At 38.0% G+C, this 18,301-nt stretch overlaps 2 protein-coding genes across 3 annotated transcripts; both read left to right on the top strand.

The window, feature by feature from the left end:
• The first annotated feature begins 1,352 nt into the window (after positions 1-1,352).
• Positions 1,353-10,902, top strand: LOC118272744 (glutamate receptor ionotropic, NMDA 2B). Its single transcript, XM_035589396.2, has 16 exons — positions 1,353-1,624; positions 4,171-4,575; positions 4,699-4,838; positions 4,939-5,154; positions 5,438-5,675; positions 5,807-6,120; positions 6,218-6,462; positions 7,082-7,283; positions 7,386-7,709; positions 7,811-8,088; positions 8,189-8,291; positions 8,463-8,611; positions 8,725-8,945; positions 9,936-10,030; positions 10,264-10,490; positions 10,599-10,902. The coding sequence occupies exons 2-16, from the start codon at positions 4,185-4,187 to the stop codon at positions 10,633-10,635; spliced, it is 3,180 nt and encodes a 1,059-aa protein (XP_035445289.1). The 5' UTR covers positions 1,353-1,624; positions 4,171-4,184; the 3' UTR covers positions 10,636-10,902.
• A 592-nt stretch (positions 10,903-11,494) lies between these two features.
• On the top strand, positions 11,495-18,283 carry LOC118272750 (tether containing UBX domain for GLUT4). 2 transcript variants are annotated; one of them, XM_035589404.2, is made up of 8 exons: positions 11,495-11,705; positions 14,270-14,462; positions 14,648-14,867; positions 15,010-15,385; positions 15,540-15,734; positions 16,673-16,835; positions 17,520-17,706; positions 17,971-18,283. In XM_035589404.2, the coding sequence occupies exons 1-8, from the start codon at positions 11,625-11,627 to the stop codon at positions 18,074-18,076; spliced, it is 1,521 nt and encodes a 506-aa protein (XP_035445297.2). In that variant the 5' UTR covers positions 11,495-11,624; the 3' UTR covers positions 18,077-18,283. The 2 variants fall into 2 exon arrangements, with proteins under 2 accessions (XP_035445297.2, XP_050549250.1); XM_050693293.1 differs by lacking the exon at positions 11,495-11,705 and adding an exon at positions 13,929-14,060.
• Positions 18,284-18,301: the final 18 nt, after the last annotated feature.

Below are 18,301 nucleotides of genomic sequence, written 5' to 3' on the forward strand. Positions count from 1 at the left end.
ACGACTGTTAGGTATAGGTACATAGGTGGAGTGACAAGTCTGGTAATAATTTACTTTGGATTAAAATTACCGCAAATTGCATGTACCTAACGCTCTTGTTAACAACATTTTTGAGGGACTATAATATTTAAATAAACCTGACTTTTGACGTCGTCATTATAATCGTAGACGAAACGTGGATCCACCACCACGCCACAAAACCTTTTTTTTTGTTTTGTTGTTTCTATAATAACACAAACCACTTGTTCCTTTCTTATTATTCATTTTTTGTATGACTTCCTCGGCCTCTCGCCCTCACAAATCAAATCTTTCTAAAGTCCCATTTATACTATTCGAGTAATTTCCGGATTACCGGAATCAGGCTCCTAGATAATAGTATATTTATTAACCTACTTTAGATACACCGTTTACCGGATCGCATGAGAAAACCGGTCAGTTTTCGTTCACATTATTCCGGTTCAAGTATTCTGTCGGAGCTACCCGGTAGCAAAAACAAAACCGGCATAATATGAGCGATTTTATATTTGTTCGTAGAAATTGTACATATTAAAATAGTAGGTATGCTAGGTACTAGTTTTCTATAGCAGTTTTGTTGTTCCGGAGGCTCCTTCGCCTTCAACTAGTTAGTAATTCAACAAAGCCCCGGCTGCCGTCTCCGCCGTAGCCCCGTAATTACACTTCTACAATTATTTCACTAACTTGAATCTTATTGGAATGATATTCTAGTAAGTGAGTAATGAGTAAGTAATAATAAAATAAGAATAATATCTGGATAAAGTGATTATTTAATAATTTATCACATTTACAAATATCTAATTAATCGCTACAGGAAACTGTGGTATATGGATATGTTATATTAAACTACTACGCGGGCTACGCCGTAGCCGTCCGATGTTTCATGCCGGAGAGAAAACAATCTTGTGCATATATACGTATATGTATGTAAAAACTGTAGTGATTAAGATTTTTTTTTCAGTGACTAGGACTAGGTAACTTAATCTAATTTAAAATTACTTAAGTTAAAATTCCATCATTTTTACAACATTTGTAAAACAAATCAGTCTTAAACTAATTGCTAAACAGAACTATCTACATAAAACATTAAAAATATCCCGAAGAATTGAAAACCTCTTCGTTGTTTGAGTGAGTTAAAATAATATCATGTATTAGATAGGATAGAAAATAATAACGGTGGCTGTAATTAGAGATCATGTCAACTTGTTCGTGTGTGCTCTCAGCACTCGATATCAGGGATCCGTGAATGTTTAGTCCTATTATGTAACAGGACATGGGAGGCTCGTAGATATTGCCAGTTGCTAGCGCCTGCGCGAGTCCGGATGGCGCGCGGGGGTGAGGCCGCGTCAGTCGGCGCTCGGCGTCTGGAGGTGCTTCGCGCTTCGCGCCGCGCCCCAAACAGCCGGAGCGGGGCTCGGGGCGTGGCGCTTACGTAAACACGCGTGGCACAAAGCTCGTGTTGCAGGCGGCGCGGTGCCGCGCCACTGTCCGTCCTAGAACGACCCCATGTTGGCCCGCGCCGCCTCCTAAGTTTATGTGGATAGTAGCGCGCACCCTGCCGCGCGGCCGCCGCTGCCACTGTCACCACCGCCGATTAACGCGCTTATAGGTACTTACTTATTTTATGACAATATAATTATAGTTTTATAATATTTTGTGAAGATATAGACATGCTAGCAATTATTTGTCAGTGCTTAATATAAAATGTACATAGTGGAAAATATCTCAAATTGCAATAAAGCGTTACCACTATCAGCGTATTGAACCGATGTACGATGAGAACCAGTGTCAGCTTCGAGTAGATAATCGTGTGCTTTACGTTTATAAGCTTAAAATTCTGGTAAAAATTTTAGATAATATTTTAAAATAAATTAAGTGTATTAGCATATTAATTAATAAATAAGAGACTGGCGTAAATGGTTATAATAGGTAACTTAATACAGGCTGACTGGGTCTCCTTTGACTACTGATTTTAGTACAGCTCAGTTCCAAGTACTGAGTACCTATAATATAACTATCTACAAGTAGCTATATCCAACATTGATTTTGGTTTTATCGATAGTATGGTGTCCTTTGGAGTGTGTATCGTATCTATCTACGTACGACACACGTACCTATATGTAATAGGTACTTAGGTATCTTTAATAAATACTTATTACATCTCATCAATTGCCTAATAGACACCAAAAATTGCTTTACTTAGACTCAAATTACCTACTTATTTTATATGCTTTCCTAAATGTACCTACTTAGGTACCAGAGACATACTTTAGGTATCCTAAAAATATTGTTATTTTATGCTTTGAACACTAGAAAATAATTAGTTTTAATCTTATCAAATAGAAATCAACACACATTACTTATAGTAGAAACACTCACTCCGATACGCAATGTCATTGACCTTTTTGTTTGTGCGTGATGTGGTAATGACCAAGTGAGTGAATAAATAGTAATTTGTTAATATCTTGTTTGGCTTTACTAAAGTTGGCATTAAACCATTATCAATTACTTACAGTAATACCTAATAATTTATTGCACACTGCATCAAAAAAATATTTATATTCAGTTATATAGGTACTCATATACATATAAGGCTAAAGAATTTGTTTGTTTGGACGCGCTAATCTGTCAATGCTACACAGGCTATCACGCTATGATCAATAGAAGACGAGCATTACCTTAATAGTATATGATCTACAGTAATGACTACAAAAGGCGGTATTTCCGAATCGTTACGACCTCCAAACCTTCAAGCAAAGAGCGCACCTGTGACTCCTCTGGTGTTGCGGGTGCCCATGGGTAGGGCTGATCGCTTACCATCGTTTACCTCCTATTCCATAAAATAAAACAAATACCTAATAATTATTTATGTGCCCGTTATGTCGCTAAAAGCAATTTGTTCCAGGCAACTTTAGTGTAGATAAAGGTATCACAACCAAACAAACAAACTCTTCAGCTTTATACACTACAGCTATATAAGTATAAATGTTTACATATCAAACGAGAGTCTACCTACCCAGCTCACGAGTCGAGCAAATTATTCTATCTACATTTTCAATAAGACAAATAATTATCCGCGCGTAACAGGGTGTTTCTAACTAAACTAAACCCTTCTGATTTTTAGTTAGCGATATCCTTCAAAAGTCGTTTGTATACATTGCATTATTAGTATCTGGGTTATTTTTTAATATAGAATTTACTTAAGAAATTAGGATAGACTTTGACTTTAAAAAATTGGTAGAAAAAAGTTCGGGAGTTGACATAGCACGAATTTTATGTAAAAAAAAAAACTACTGTTTGGCTTGATAAACATTATTTAGACATTGCGCCAGAATAATAAACCCTAGAAAAGTGTTTTGCAAAATTTAAAATAATTTAAAAGATAAATGTAACTCGGGATATCGTCATAGGCTATCCTATAACCTCCTGTAATAATATTAACAAACTACCTATCAAACACAAAAAAATCGATCCAATAATTCGCAAATTAGCGCGTTCACAGGTCCTCACAAACAAACTCTTTAACTTTATAATAAACACTTTAACTAAGATTGAGACTTTAAGCCAAAGCTTAAGCAGTCAAATATCAGATGAATTAAAAACTGGTCTTCCCAGTTCCCACACCTATTTTGTTTCTAGAAGACCTGTCCTATCAATGTAGAATAATATAATTTTTTTAATCAACCTTAGGATTTCTTTTGTATAGATACATAGATATATATTAGATAATTAAGTCCGACCATTCCAAATGAATACGTCTTCTAATCAAAATCAGATTAGCCAAAGCATTATTTCAATTAATACTTTTATAGGCACTTTTAAAACGTCCAAATTGAATTATCTATCGTTCTATCTGTCAGTGAAACTGAGTACTTAATTCATTTATTGTTACACTAGCTTCTGCCAGCGGCTTCGGTCGCGTTCCCGTGGGATAAAAAGTATTCTATTACCCAAGTCAGGTCATACCCTGTCTGTATATCAAATTTCAGTTCAGTAGTTTCAGCGTGATTGACGAACAAACATCCAAACGAACATAATATTAGTGTGATATTTATTAAACTTCCCGCGCACATTAGCGGATTTAACACTAAAGGCAGTCAGACCATTGAGTTGGGTGCTGCAGAGAGATTCTTATGGTGCCGGTGTTAATTTCAGCATCAACAGTGGAGATGCAGACGCGCACAGCGCTGATGGCGCTAGCCGCGCTTGGAGCGCTGGCGGCGGCGGCGGCGACAGCGGTGGCAGCGGAGCGAGGCAGCGGCATCAAGGTCGGCGGGGGAGGCGCGGGCGTGGGCGCGCGCGACGCCGGCCGTGGCGGCGGAGTACGCCTCGGCGTCGATGGACTTCGGCGGCCACGCACCTCGCCTGTGCCACCCCCGCCTCGAGCTCCTTCTTCCATAACAGCAGCGCTTGTCGTGCCACATAAAGCCTTTGGCACTCGTGATTACACTAAGGCCGAGAAGGCAGCGCTATCGAAATTGCCGCGAAAACTGAAACTCTTCTCACACGTGCGCCTAAATATTACGCTTTCTACTCAAGGCTTGACGCCTAGTCCTATGTGTAAGTGATCGTATTTCAATGCATTTGAATGTAAATTCATAGCCTAGAAATTCATATTTTTCTGAAAAATCATTTAAAAACACTGCCATTAACTCTACTAAACTAATTCCTGACCGCTTTCAGCTATCCTGGATTCGCTATGTAAAGAATTTCTAGCAGTCAATGTGTCTGCTATCCTCTATCTTATGAATCATGAACAATATGGGCGCTCTACTGCCTCTGCACAGTATTTTCTACAACTCGCCGGCTATCTTGGCATACCGGTAACCATTTTATCTATACATTCTTTGATACCGAATCATGCTGTTAATTAAGGTATCCCTTTTCAAGATACATTAATGTGAATGTTGTTTTTGATCATAGGTTATAGCGTGGAACGCAGATAACAGCGGTCTTGAAAAACGAGCGTCGCATGCATCGTTACGTTTGCAACTTGCTCCGTCTATAGAACATCAAACATCGGCCATGTTGTCGATACTAGAAAGATACAAGTGGCATCAGTTTAGTGTTGTGACATCAGCAATAGCGGGCCATGACGATTTTATACAGGCCGTACGCGAAAGAGTTACGGCCCTTCAAGTACGTAATAATAATCTACATTCTAGAAACTTTATCCATCTCTATCTACCTACTAATATTTAATTTTTTTAACTGTATGCTTTTATGGGGTGACTGGTAATTAGTGACCGATATTTAAACACGTGATTGTACGCATGATTACTAACAATTTTCCCAAACAAACATTTTTTGTATACTTATTAGTTTTATTTTTATCACAATAACAAAACAACAAAATGAGTTATTTGTGTTCAAGTTGATGTGAACGTCTTAGTCACTGTATTCTTTTATATTTTGTTTACAGGATCGATTTAAGTTTACAATATTGAACGCAATCGTAGTGAAACGGTCTTCGGACCTAAACGAGTTAGTGACGAGTGAGGCGCGCGTTATGCTGTTGTACGCGACGCGTGAGGAAGCCGCCGACATTTTGTCGGCCGCAGGTGACCTGCACCTCACTGGCGAGAATTTTGTATGGATTGTCACGCAAAGTGTTCTTGGTTCCATGCAACAACCGAATAAATTCCCTGTAGGAATGCTTGGTACGTATCTAGTATTTCAAGTAGGTGTAATGACTAGTATCACTACGATGTAAATATATTTACCACTTGTTGTAGACGTTTGCTTCGCTTGTTTGTGCTATTCAACTTTCGTTTAATTTTTGCTTCTTCAGGCGTTCATTTTGATACATCAAGTTCATCGCTGATTGCCGAGATAGCGACAGCAGTAAAGGTATTTGCGTACGGAGTGGAATCATATGTCTCGGAACCTGAGAACATACGGTACCCGCTGGGAACACGGCTATCGTGCAGCGGCGCGGGCGCAGGCGAGGCGCGCTGGTCCACAGGGGAGAGGTTCTACCGACACCTGCGGAACGTCAGCGTCGAGGGGGAGGCGGGCCGGCCAAGCATTGAGTTCACACCCGATGGAGAACTAAAAGCAGCCGAATTAAAAATAATGAATCTACGACCCGCCTTAGGAGAACAGGTAAAATACTAAATCTTATCCATATATGTAGCTGCGAGTACAATCAGTTACATCAACTCGTTTGGTAACAATATTAATTTTTTTCCTTAATTTATAGTTGGTATGGGAAGAAATCGGTACATGGAATTCTTATCCACGGGAAAGGTTGATTATCAAAGACATAGTATGGCCAGGTGGCTTGCACACTCCGCCTCAGGGTGTGCCAGAGAAATTTCACATGCGAATAACGTTCCTGGAAGAGCCGCCGTACATCAACCTGGCGCCGCCGGACCCTGTCAGCGGGCGGTGTTCGCTGGACCGCGGCGTCATTTGTCGCGTAGCGCCCGAAGTCGAAGTAGCTGGGTAAGCAATATACCCGTCAATATCTTTACAGCTAAAAGCACCCCAAAAAGCATCAAAACAGACTACTATTAGGGAATTAGTAGACAGATAGTGTGTATTACACACTGCGTCGTATGACATAAACACTTTTCCTATCTACAGGAAGAAATTCCAATTAGAATATGTAGTACCTATATTGTACTTCAGTTTTATATATTATCAGTTGCTCTTGGTATTATACATATGTGTGTGCATAACTAATAAATAATTAAAATATAGTTTGTGTAATAGCATAGTGTCCAATGTTACGATGTAAACAATCCAATAATGTTACTAAAACGTAGAACTGCACAGTGTAATAACAATCTTTGCAACGCAACGTAAAAATTTTTAGGTAGCTACGCCGTAGCAATGATAGGAGAAGATTGTAGTTCGCTACGTGTCGTAGCTTTACCTACAGCTCGTAGCTAGGCTACGACGTAGCTCTGTAGCTCGTAGTTTACTACGTCGTCGTAGCACTGTTGCACTTTGCTACGTCGTCGTAGCAGCCCAAATTGGAATGTTGCGGTCGCATATTACATTGCAGTAGGTTAGGTACCAAATAGGATACTTTATTAAACTGATTCTTGTATACATTTAGTTTGGAAGCTGGAGCTGCTCATGGTAACAGTTCGCTGTATCAGTGCTGTAGTGGGTTCTGTATAGACCTACTGCAGCAACTAGCCGAGCAACTCGGCTTCACCTACGAGCTGGTTCGAGTCGAGGACGGTCGGTGGGGCACTTTACACAATGGAAAGTGGAATGGCCTCATTGCAGATTTAGTCAATAAAAAAACTGACATGGTAAGAAAATTAGTCGTTTGTTCAACAATTTAAACCACAGCACAGGCACATTCTGTTACCTGTATAAACCAGAATAATATAAAATGTACATTTAAATTTTAGGTCCTAACATCGCTCATTATAAATTCGGACAGAGAAGCGGTTGTGGATTTCAGTGTACCATTTATGGAAACTGGTGTCGCAATTGTAGTAGCCAAGCGAACAGGCATCATATCGCCGACAGCGTTCCTGGAGCCATTCGACACGGCGTCCTGGATGCTCGTGGGCGCGGTCGCTATACAAGCGGCTACTTTCTCCATCTTCTTCTTTGAGTGGTTGTCACCAAGTGGATTTGATTGTTCAACTGGCAATAATTCTAAACGTGTGCCGCAAAATCGCTTTTCTTTATGTCGGACATACTGGATCGTTTGGGCTGTTCTATTTCAGGTAAATACAGATTTAATAATAATTATTATTTACGTACGTGGTACGATTGTCGTGTGATAGATTTGTAATACTAATATGAAACATGGAATTGTTTATTTCAGGCGTCAGTGCACGTAGACTCACCTCGAGGTTTCACCGCCCGTTTCATGACCAACATGTGGGCTATGTTCGCGGTAGTATTTCTTGCGATATACACTGCCAACCTAGCTGCCTTCATGATCACTCGAGAGGAATATCACGAGTTGAGTGGATTAGATGATCCACGGATAGCGAGGCCACTCACTCAGCGACCCCCATTGAAGTTTGGAACGGTACCATGGTCACATACAGATGCCACACTTGCCAAATATTTCACAGAACCACATGCCTACATGGCTCGGTAAGATTCAGATCACTGATTACAGATATTTTCTTATTTCTTTATCATATGTGATATATTGTAGTTTAAATTACACTGCCGTCATGTTTTGTATTTTCAGATATAATCGGAGTACAGTAAGTGCAGGCGTCACGTGTGTACTAACAGGTGAACTCGATGCCTTCATTTACGATGGCACCGTTTTAGATTATTTAGTTTCTCAAGTAAGTTGAAACGCATTTAGTAACATAGTTTTTAAAATTTTGTAACAAAGTATCATCAAAGATGTATTTATTATTAAAATTTTATTTCATAGCATCCTAGTATTTAATTATGAATAAGTAATTTCGTCTAAGCCAAAGTGTGTCAGTGGTGTCAACATAACAATTTTTCAGGATGAAGACTGCAGGCTGTTAACAGTAGGTGCATGGTATGCAATGTCCGGCTATGGGTTAGCGTTTACACGTAATTCTAAATATGTCAGTATGTTTAATAAACGACTACTCGACTTACGAGCCAATGGTGATCTGGAGAGATTACGGAGGTGGGTTTATTTATTTATTTATTGGGTTGATTACGTAAATATGAATACACGTAATTTTTTTTATTACTTTAGATTTTATACTATTAGAGTGTGCTCAATTCCGTTTGCCTTAGGTACTGGATGACGGGGACGTGTAAACCTAATAAGCAAGAACACAAGTCGTCCGACCCTCTGGCGTTGGAACAATTTTTGTCCGCATTCTTATTGCTGATGGCGGGCATTCTGCTCGCAGCACTACTGCTGCTGCTCGAGCACGTGTACTTTCGATACCTGCGCTCACACCTCGCCGCGTCCAGTGCGGGCTCGTGTTGCGCGCTAGTGTCTTTATCAATGGGTACCTTTCATTTTTATTACGTTTATTACCTGTACACTTTATACATCTAGACACACGGCAGTGTGTCCGCCAAGTTCGAGCAAAAAACCGACACACCGGCCGTGGGTTATATTACACGAACCATTTCGGGCCAAGTTCGACCCACCTATAACTCAAAATCTATTTTATCTACGCGTATGAAATTTCTAGTATCTGTCGAGATCTACTTACTTATCTAAAATACAAAATTTCATTAATGTACCTATTGTAGGTCTTGAGATATTGACGTCAGAAAATCGCTATTTTTACTATACACTCACTGACTGACTGACTGACTCACTCACTCATCAAAAACCTAGACCACTTCCAATGGTCGTATTGACTTGAAATTTGGCATGGAGTTAGGTCTTTAGGTCAAGGTAAAGGAAAAAATCTGAAAATGGCCAGGTGTGAGTCGGTTTTAAAAATAATGAAGGTGTAAATTCATACCCCTAAGGAACTAAAACAAAAAAATTATCTATATCTTCCAATGGTCGTACCGACCTAAAATTCGTTACGAAGGTTTGTAATGTAGTCAAAGTAAAGTAAAATAAGAAAAAAAGAAAATAAACCTTACAAAAATAAATGAAATCCCACCCAAAACATAAATGTGAAAGGCTGCCAAGTTCGATAATATTGGAATGCTTCGCCTATAAAAGAAGTGAGATCTAAATAAGTACCAAGTTCCATACATAGACCTCAGTTAAAAATGATATAACTTGGCAAGTTTTATTAGAAAATTATATAGTTGACTCATTGCGTTTAGTAAGTTTATAACAAAGTGTGTGAAAACTTGCCAACTTGTTATATCATTTTTAACTGAGGTCTGTGTATGGAACTTGGTACTTATTTAGATCTCACTTCTTTTATAGGCGAAGCATTCCAATATTATCGAACTTGGCAGCCTTTCACATTTATGTTTTGGGTGGGATTATATATACTTATAACATTTTTACGTAATTCTTTTCACAGGTCAATCCCTTACATTTCACGGCGCCGTCGTTGAGGCGGCGGCGCGTGGATTTGGAGAGAGGAGTCACTGCCGTTCTGCAGTTTGTGCTGCACAGGTAACCGACCACCGACGACTATATTTTTAATATAATACCACTGTCCAACAACATTATGCTTGTAACAAAACCAATACTATCCCACAGACCTTACAACATATACCTAAGAAATTCTTCAATTTATATTTTAGCCGTGATAGTCCCACTTCAGGGTAAATACCCTCCTGTCACTTCTCTTTGCGTAGAGCTTTTTGCTTTTTATTGTTAACGCGTTTTTGTTGGTGTTTGTAAAGGTATGGCGAGCTCGACACGAGCGTGACATGGCGGTGGCGCGCGCCCGACAATTGGCGGCGGCGCTGGCGGCGCACGGGCTGGCTGCGCCGCCACGTCGCTTAGCATCAGCGGGCGCTCTCCTGGCGGTGGGCCGTCACGACGCCACACATGTGCGCACGCTGCGACCGCCTGCCGATCTGCTGCCCGACCTCGATAGACCGCTCTCTTGCGGCGATTTACGCTCAAGGTACTTTCTTATTGAAACTTTATTTGAACATTTATCGACTAGTCAAGTTATAGAAACTACTTAGAATACCAAACAAAAAAGTGTTAATGACTATTCTTTATTTTTCAGAGAGCGGACGCGAGTAGAAATGGAAACAGTGCTGTGAGGCGTGTATAGCGCCACCCTATTTCAATTCCTGAAGGCTGTTCTTACACCAAGTTATACAAAACGAAATTAGTTATACCTAATGTTAAAATATGGACAGATAAAAAAAGCGTTGTAATTATTAAATAAACTTACAATTATTAAAACAGAGAGCTGGACGTAGATAGCGAAGCGTTGTTGTGGGACCCGCGCGCGGTGCAGGCTGGGCGCCGGGCGCGTGCCCCCGTGTTGTCTACTACAATAAAATATATTTTTTGGACAATATAAAGCGTTTTATTTCTTATCTTATCCATATATTAATATACAAAGCTGAGGTGTTTGTTTGTTTGAAGGCGAAGTAGAGTAGGTAGTACTTTTTTGATTCAACAGCACTCTGTTGAAAAACCAGCATTAAAATAAATTAAAGGTAATTTAAAATCTAAAAAACCCGACTGCGTTTCTTTATAATATGAAAATGAAAAAACCCTAAAACAAGAAATTCATCGTAAAATTAAAGCAGTCGGGTCCCATTCTAAATATGAAGACTTAGTGAAGGCACATAGGTACGGCTGGCTTTCTGAAATGGGTCCCGACGAAGATAACGCAGTTGTCTCCATTGATATTAGTTTAATTCGAGCTAAATTCGTGGTATTTATTGCACAGAGGTATACGTAGAATTACTTCTAGTTCTGTATATATTTCTTTTTTTTTATGCTGCTCCGCAGTGGTCCACGAACCCCGGTTGGGAACCACTGCTCTAAAGTGAACCTTTTTGATTATGCAAAAGTATAAAATAATGAATGGTGTAATTTACCTCCTCCTCTATTATCACTTTGACGTTGACGTTGACATAATGCTTTAACATCATCTTATATTTGACAATGACAAGACGACATAACCTGCCAGTCGCCGGTAATACTCCAATGACTATTGAAAATTCTAACAGACTCAGCAGTCCGGATTGCAGTCAGTTCTATTGTACAATAACATTAGAATTTTATAATAATCGTCATGTCTAAAGATATTATTGTCCTTACGCCCAATGGAAGGAGGCAAAAAGTTCATTGTACGCCTGATACAATTATTTTACAGGTAAAGACTTCTTTTTAATATCATGTATCACAGAATATCTTGAAGTAGGTAGTAATTATAATTATTCTTGTATTTTTTAATTACCTAACTGTTCTGCAAAATGATGTTTTATCTAACAATACCTATCTAATATCTGGCAAGAATCTGAGTTATCTGGGATTACCTATAAGTTCAATTTGTTTTACAAGAATCATTTGATTGGGTTTCTATATAAATACAGTGATTATTTGTTACTGTTGTCTTGGAGCAATTCCCACAATCTTAAAAAAAACATAATACTCATAATCAGAATCAAGAACTATGCAGTATGCATATCTCTCAAAGAGATCTCTCTATCACATCTATATTTTTATGATTTGGATACAACATTTTAACCTCCCCTAAGGCTACCCACTGACCTAAAAATTAGTTATTTACCCCACAAATGATTTATTTATAATAAATTAATATAAGCTGGTGCAATAAAGAGGGAATCTTAAATGGCGGCATGTACTTGCATTGACAGATAGTATGAGGCCCAGTTGAAACTTGATATTTTGAAAGACCCTATCATGGCACAATTTATGAGCATTAATGAGCATGTGGTATGTGAGTGCCTTTTAGACGGCACTAATGTATGAGTGAGATAAACACCGCTATTTAAGATTCCTTTCCTTATTGAACTAGGTAATATCTGTGCAGTAATATAAATATCTATACATATAATAAAACTGTAGTGGTGTTAAATGTGTACATTGAACATATATGCCAAACCCAAAAATGTGATTAAAATTATTTTTTGTTTGTCTGTCTGTCTGTATTGTACGCATCAGCAGTCCGATTATGATAAAACTTGATATTATTATACTTTGACTGACTGACAGCCAATGCACAGCCCAAACCACTGGATGGATTGGGCAGAAATATCAGATGGACATTGGCATTTGTTAAGAAAGGATTTTTTTAATACATGGGGATAACTTTGACAATTTTAAACTGGTTGAGCTGAGACTTGCTTTGCCAATTTCAGTATAGATGTTGTTTAAAACCCAAAAAATTACATGAAATAGTTTTTATTCTGGAAATCCCACGGGCACTAGAAATATTCGGATAAAAACCCGGCCCGGCCCCCCGATGTTAAACCACTGAATCAATTTGGGTGAAATTTCGTATAGACATAGTTTGGAGACTGCCTCGTTGGTCGAATGGTCGCATGGTGCGACTGCTGGGCAAGGGGTTTCGGGTTCGACTCCCGGTCGGGCAAAGTATTATTGGGCTTTTTTCGGCTTTTCGGAAATATCTCAGTAGTAACACGGAGTGTAGAATTGTGCCTAGTATATGACAATAGGCTCACCCCCTATTACATGGGACTGATAACATAAATGGTGAAAAGTGGGTATACATTGTATAGCGGCATTACGGGCCGTAATGTGCACCTCTGCCTACCCCTTCGGGGATAAAAGGCGTGATGTTGCAGATAGTTTCGAGGCTCGATAAAAACAATAGTTTTCATCCCGAAAATCTCACGGGAACGGCAACTATGCGGTGAAATCTCGGGACCCACTATCTTTAAACCACTCCACTATTTCAGTAAAATTCGGTATAATGATAGTTTGAGATCTGGGAAACGACGTTTGATAGTTTTTTCCCACAAATCTCACGGGAACGGCAACTATGAGTTAAAATCCCGGGGCTCTATCTTCTATACGACTGTATCTATTTGATTGAAATGCGGTACAACGATGGTTGAGACCTGGGAAAGGACATAAGATAGTTGACGACGCTAAAACCAGAGTGATCTAAGCATATTAAATTGAAAAAATTTAATATACAGCTCATACGTTTCCAACAATAACGCTTAACGCATTTCCTCAATTTTCTTAGAAACATATTTTTGTGCCCTAGATCACTCTGGTTTTAGCATCGTCAGTTGTTATCTAATGGGAACGAGCACTACTGAACTGTACTACGTGTATATGAAATTCGGAACAGGTGTATAATATTATGGTGTGGAATTAGGCTACTTTCTAACCCCGGGAACGCGGACGAAGCCGCTGGCAAAAGCTAGTCATATCATATTACAAGCTTTGCCTTCAATCACACTTTAGCCTCGTCTCGACTAGGAACATTTGTCGAGCGACAAGGAACAGTTTGAACACCGACGTCGCCCGATGTCTTCGGGGACAAATGTCGCTCAATAAATGTTCCTAGTGGAGACAAGGCTTTTGAATCACTTCTCTATGACTTTCCGTCACTGAAATCCTGTCAGTTTGAAATTTGCAAAGATTTATCAATAAAACAATGTCCTGATTATAATAATTTAGACTATATTAGTGTTTTGTCCCTGGGACTGAAACATGGCAAGATTTTGCTGTGGTGGGAATAAAGTAGCTCATTGTGTATTTTCTCATTATTTTACGGTTATTTCATTAATGTTAGTTTTATCATATCTATTTGGAAGATAACTAACATAAGAATACAAAAAGGATTTTGTGTTAAAAGTTAAGTGAGAAATAATGAGAATGTACATTGTCTTAAGTAAAATTGTGACTGTTTATGAGTACAAGAACTTAACTTAATTGCAGGTATTGGAAGATGTCTGCCAGAAGCAAGGTTTTCAACCTTCAGACTATGATTTAAAGCACCATAATCATGTTTTGGATTTAACTACCACTATTCGATTTTCAAATCTTCCCAATAAAGCTATGTTAGAAATGGTGGAAGTAGAAAGGAAAAGGCAAGAATCTAACGTCACAATTGGATTACAATTGGAAGATGGTAAATCCTATTACATTTTAGAACAATCCATTTTTTGTTTTGGGGTCTACCTAAGACACATGATAAAACCATTGTAGGGCCACTTTTAATCAAAATTCAATTCATAGTAGACAGTAGATGATGATCAAATAGTACTTTTGTATGTTTTACGAAAAATGACACTGTGGTATTTTTTTCTGTAACAGGTGAAAGAAGAACAGCAGATTTTTCCCCTAACACATCTTTATATGACTTGGTGATATCACTGGCACCAGGAGAACTGAATTCTTTGGAGCACCCTACCATTATGTATATGCGACAAGAAGTTGTTGGTGAAAATGCGCTCCGAGAAAAAACTTTGAGACAGTTAGGCTTAATAAGGGGTAGAGCAATTCTCAGGTTGTTAAACAAACAAACAGAAGCAAAGTAAGTCAGTCAACTATTACTTACTATCCCAGTAATCACTTTATCTCCTTTTTTGTGTGCATTAAGCTGTGAAACAAATAGATTGTTCAAATAGACAGTTAAACCTACAAAAAAAATATAAAAAAATACATTTTGTTTATAGACAGGCGAATGTTTCTGCTTTTTACCGCCGGCCAGTTATTGAGCATAAAGATACTGATGAAAAGAATATAGTTAAGAAAGCAAAAGAACAAAAGCCAGATGAGCCACCTACAGGATCCTCGAACATGCATAAGCTCGACATAGATAAGTATCATAAGCCTGATATTATAGAAAAATTTAAGGAAAACATTCAACAAGAAAATAAAAAGAAAGAAACCAAAGTAACGGAACAGGAAAGTTCATCAGGAGAACATGTAACAGGTACTGATAAAGAAGAATTGATGGATGTTGATGTACAAAAGAGCAATGTATCATTTTCTTCCCAATCAAGAGAATATTTGGAAAGGCGACTCAAAATTGAAGACGAAGTCACATTTGTGAGTCGATTATTTATCAATATTTATTATTCCCCGAATGTAGGAAGGGTATTTCGCAGGGTGTTTTTCGCGCGTTTCTTGTTTGTATCACAAGAGTGTAATATCCTTTGATATTAGGCACTCGACGTATAATGCAGTTTTATTTTAATTTTAGTTAGGAGCCCAGAAAGCTATAGCTTTTATGCAACCAGATTCCATTGAAGAGGAAATTGAAGACCTGCCTGATGACTTTTATGAATTAACTGTTGATGAAGTTCGAAGACTATATCATGATCTACAACAACATCGAATTTCTTTAGAAAACACTCCACTTGTATCTTCTACAAAACAGAAGGAGCTTGAGGACCAGGTAAACATAAAAAGATTATTTTTAACCTACTTCCCAAAAAAGAGGAGCGTCTCAAGTCGGTGCCACAAGCCCAAAACAAAATATAACTTAGGTAACTAATGGTCACAGTTATAATCTATATAAATATAGTTTGCGACCCGATAAAATCATAAAATAGTTCTTGCCCTAAAAATCTCATGGGAACGGGAACAAAGCGATAAAATCCCGGGACTCTATGTGTTGAACCACAAACTATTTGAGGGAAATTTGGTACGACAACAGTTTAAAACCTGGGAAACGACGATTGATAATTTATATCCCGAATATCCAGTTTGAGAAACACGCGTTAAAATTCCGTGACTCTATCCCTATTCCTATCCCTATCTGTATAGTTTGAAACCTGGAAAAGGACGGATGATAGTTTTCATCCCGTAAATCTCACGGGAACGGGAACTATGCGTCAAAATACCGGGACTCTATCTCTTAAATTATTGAACCTATTTGATTGAAATTCGGTACAATGATGGTTGAGACTTGTGAAAAGACATGACATAGTTTTTTATAGCTTAAACCTCATGTACACCTCGTATAACTCCAGTGGGATCACACAGAACTAAGCTACTGAATCGATTCTGATGGCATTTGTTACAGCCGTAGAATATACCTTGGAAAATAAAAATGTAACTTTTGTCAGAAGTCAGTATCCCCCGCGAACAAAGTCGCGAGCAAAAGCTAGCCTGTGATAAATTATACACCTTAATGTAAGGTATCTATGAAGGTTTTATCTATTAAGATTGTTTAAAACTTGTGGCACCGCCATCTAAGTTCTAACCTATCAGTGGATGGGTAAGTATGAGTAACCTATCAGTACATGTCTTATAATACTTATTTTTAGTTTTTGGATTTTGAAGTCGGTTTTCTTGTGATTAAAACAATATTTTGTTGTTAATATGTTGCAGGCATCTCTACAAAAACTAAATGCGTACAAGAATGTTGTGGTGCGTGTCCAGTTCCCAGACCAAATTATTCTGCAAGGAATTTTTACCCCTACGAACACGATCGAAGATGTTACAGAATTTATAAAAGGTCATTTACGAAATCCAACCAAGGAATTTCACATATGTAAGTAATTAATAGAATATAGGAACTGTTATTAGAGTATAGCATAATCTCGTATGGGGTTATAGAACATCTGTCTTATCATTAGGGTCATAATACCATATCACTGGTCAAAGTAGTTAAACTCGCAAGAAGATCTTCATTATTTTACTAGCTTGTTCCATAGTTTTGTCTAATATTTTCGGCATTAGACCAGGGGTTTTTTCTTGAATCCAATTCCGATCAATCAACATTTATATTTGTACTCTTTGAGTTGTAACACTAGCGCCCATGGCATGAAAAACTGAAGAGTTTGTTTGTTTGAACGCGCTAATCTTTGAAACTACCGATTCGAATTGAATAATTATTTTTTGTGTTGGACAGTCAATTTATCAAGGAATATTACATAGATAGGCTATAAAACATTACGCTACGACAATAGGAGCCGAGAAGAGCGGATGAAACCGCACCGGAGTCGCTAGTTATTGTATGTTTGATGATTTCTTATTTGATCTTTTTTCAGGTTTAGAATTCCGTCTTGTCGTTTGTTCGACAAAAATATTGGAAATGATCTGTTCAATAACCATACGAGATTGTCATCTATGCTCTAATAACAACACTGTATTTTTAAGTTATCCAAGAAATAATTAGGTATAATGATAATTCCAATGTAAATCGCTTTATACAATTGTCTTTATACATTCACAGTTGTAACTCCTCTAAAAGAAACACTTGATCCTAAAATGACATTACTGGATGCTAAATTTGTACCTTGTGTGCACATGCATTTCAAGTGGATAGAAGAAGACACGGCTAAACAACCATATCTAAAAGATGAAGTTTATAAAAAGAAAACTGCTTCTGATGCAGCCAGCATTTTAGCTTCAAAATATAGGTAAGGCGATTTCTTGAATTAATATTCCTATATTAATAAATTCCCATTGCACCACTCACCAGAAAAATAAATAATTCATCCTTATTATACCACACTTTTTATTGAATGTTAATCATAATGAACACGTCTGCCGAGTTTCGGAATATACGACATACGGAGGTATGTCAATGCCTTCATCTAAGCACGGTACTTTTCCCAACCTGGACAAATAATCCCAGATTTCTCACAAAAACTTAAATTCTTAAAATTGTATTCATTTTACAGAGCCACTGCAAGAAGGAAACCAGACGATGCACCCAGCACCTCCAAAAAAGTACCTTCTGCATCGACATCAAAAGGCAATAAAATGCCAAAATGGTTTAAGAACTGAAAACATAATATATCAAATAGTACCTGTCTGCTAATATTTCTGGAATCGCACCAATGCACAACTTTATAAAATGTAAATGGAAAAATTGTCATTTGGTAGCTACATGTATATCTTAGCATTTCATAATGAATTTTCAATATTTTGCTGTAAATATTATATACCTTTACACAATTATTAAAAGAAAATAAATAAAACGAACATGTTCAACTTAATTTTATTTATTTG

Source organism: Spodoptera frugiperda, chromosome 4 (assembly GCF_023101765.2).
Source record: "Spodoptera frugiperda isolate SF20-4 chromosome 4, AGI-APGP_CSIRO_Sfru_2.0, whole genome shotgun sequence".
In the NCBI taxonomy this organism is placed as follows: Eukaryota; Metazoa; Arthropoda; class Insecta; order Lepidoptera; family Noctuidae; genus Spodoptera; species Spodoptera frugiperda.

What these genes read in the sequence shown, in the direction of transcription:
- LOC118272750 (XM_035589404.2), top strand. Translation starts at nt 11,625, where the DNA reads ATGTCTAAAGATATTATTGTCCTTACGCCCAATGGAAGGAGGCAAAAA. An exon ending in CTGATACAATTATTTTACAG is followed by an intron (nt 11,706 to 14,269) that starts GTAAAGACTTCT and finishes ACTTAATTGCAG; the next exon opens with GTATTGGAAGATGTCTGCCA. An exon ending in TTGAAGACGAAGTCACATTT is followed by an intron (nt 15,386 to 15,539) that starts GTGAGTCGATTA and finishes TTTTAATTTTAG; the next exon opens with TTAGGAGCCCAGAAAGCTAT.
- LOC118272744 (XM_035589396.2), top strand. Translation starts at nt 4,185, where the DNA reads ATGCAGACGCGCACAGCGCTGATGGCGCTAGCCGCGCTTGGAGCGCTG. An exon ending in CCGGCTATCTTGGCATACCG is followed by an intron (nt 4,839 to 4,938) that starts GTAACCATTTTA and finishes TTTTGATCATAG; the next exon opens with GTTATAGCGTGGAACGCAGA. An exon ending in ATTCCCTGTAGGAATGCTTG is followed by an intron (nt 5,676 to 5,806) that starts GTACGTATCTAG and finishes TTGCTTCTTCAG; the next exon opens with GCGTTCATTTTGATACATCA.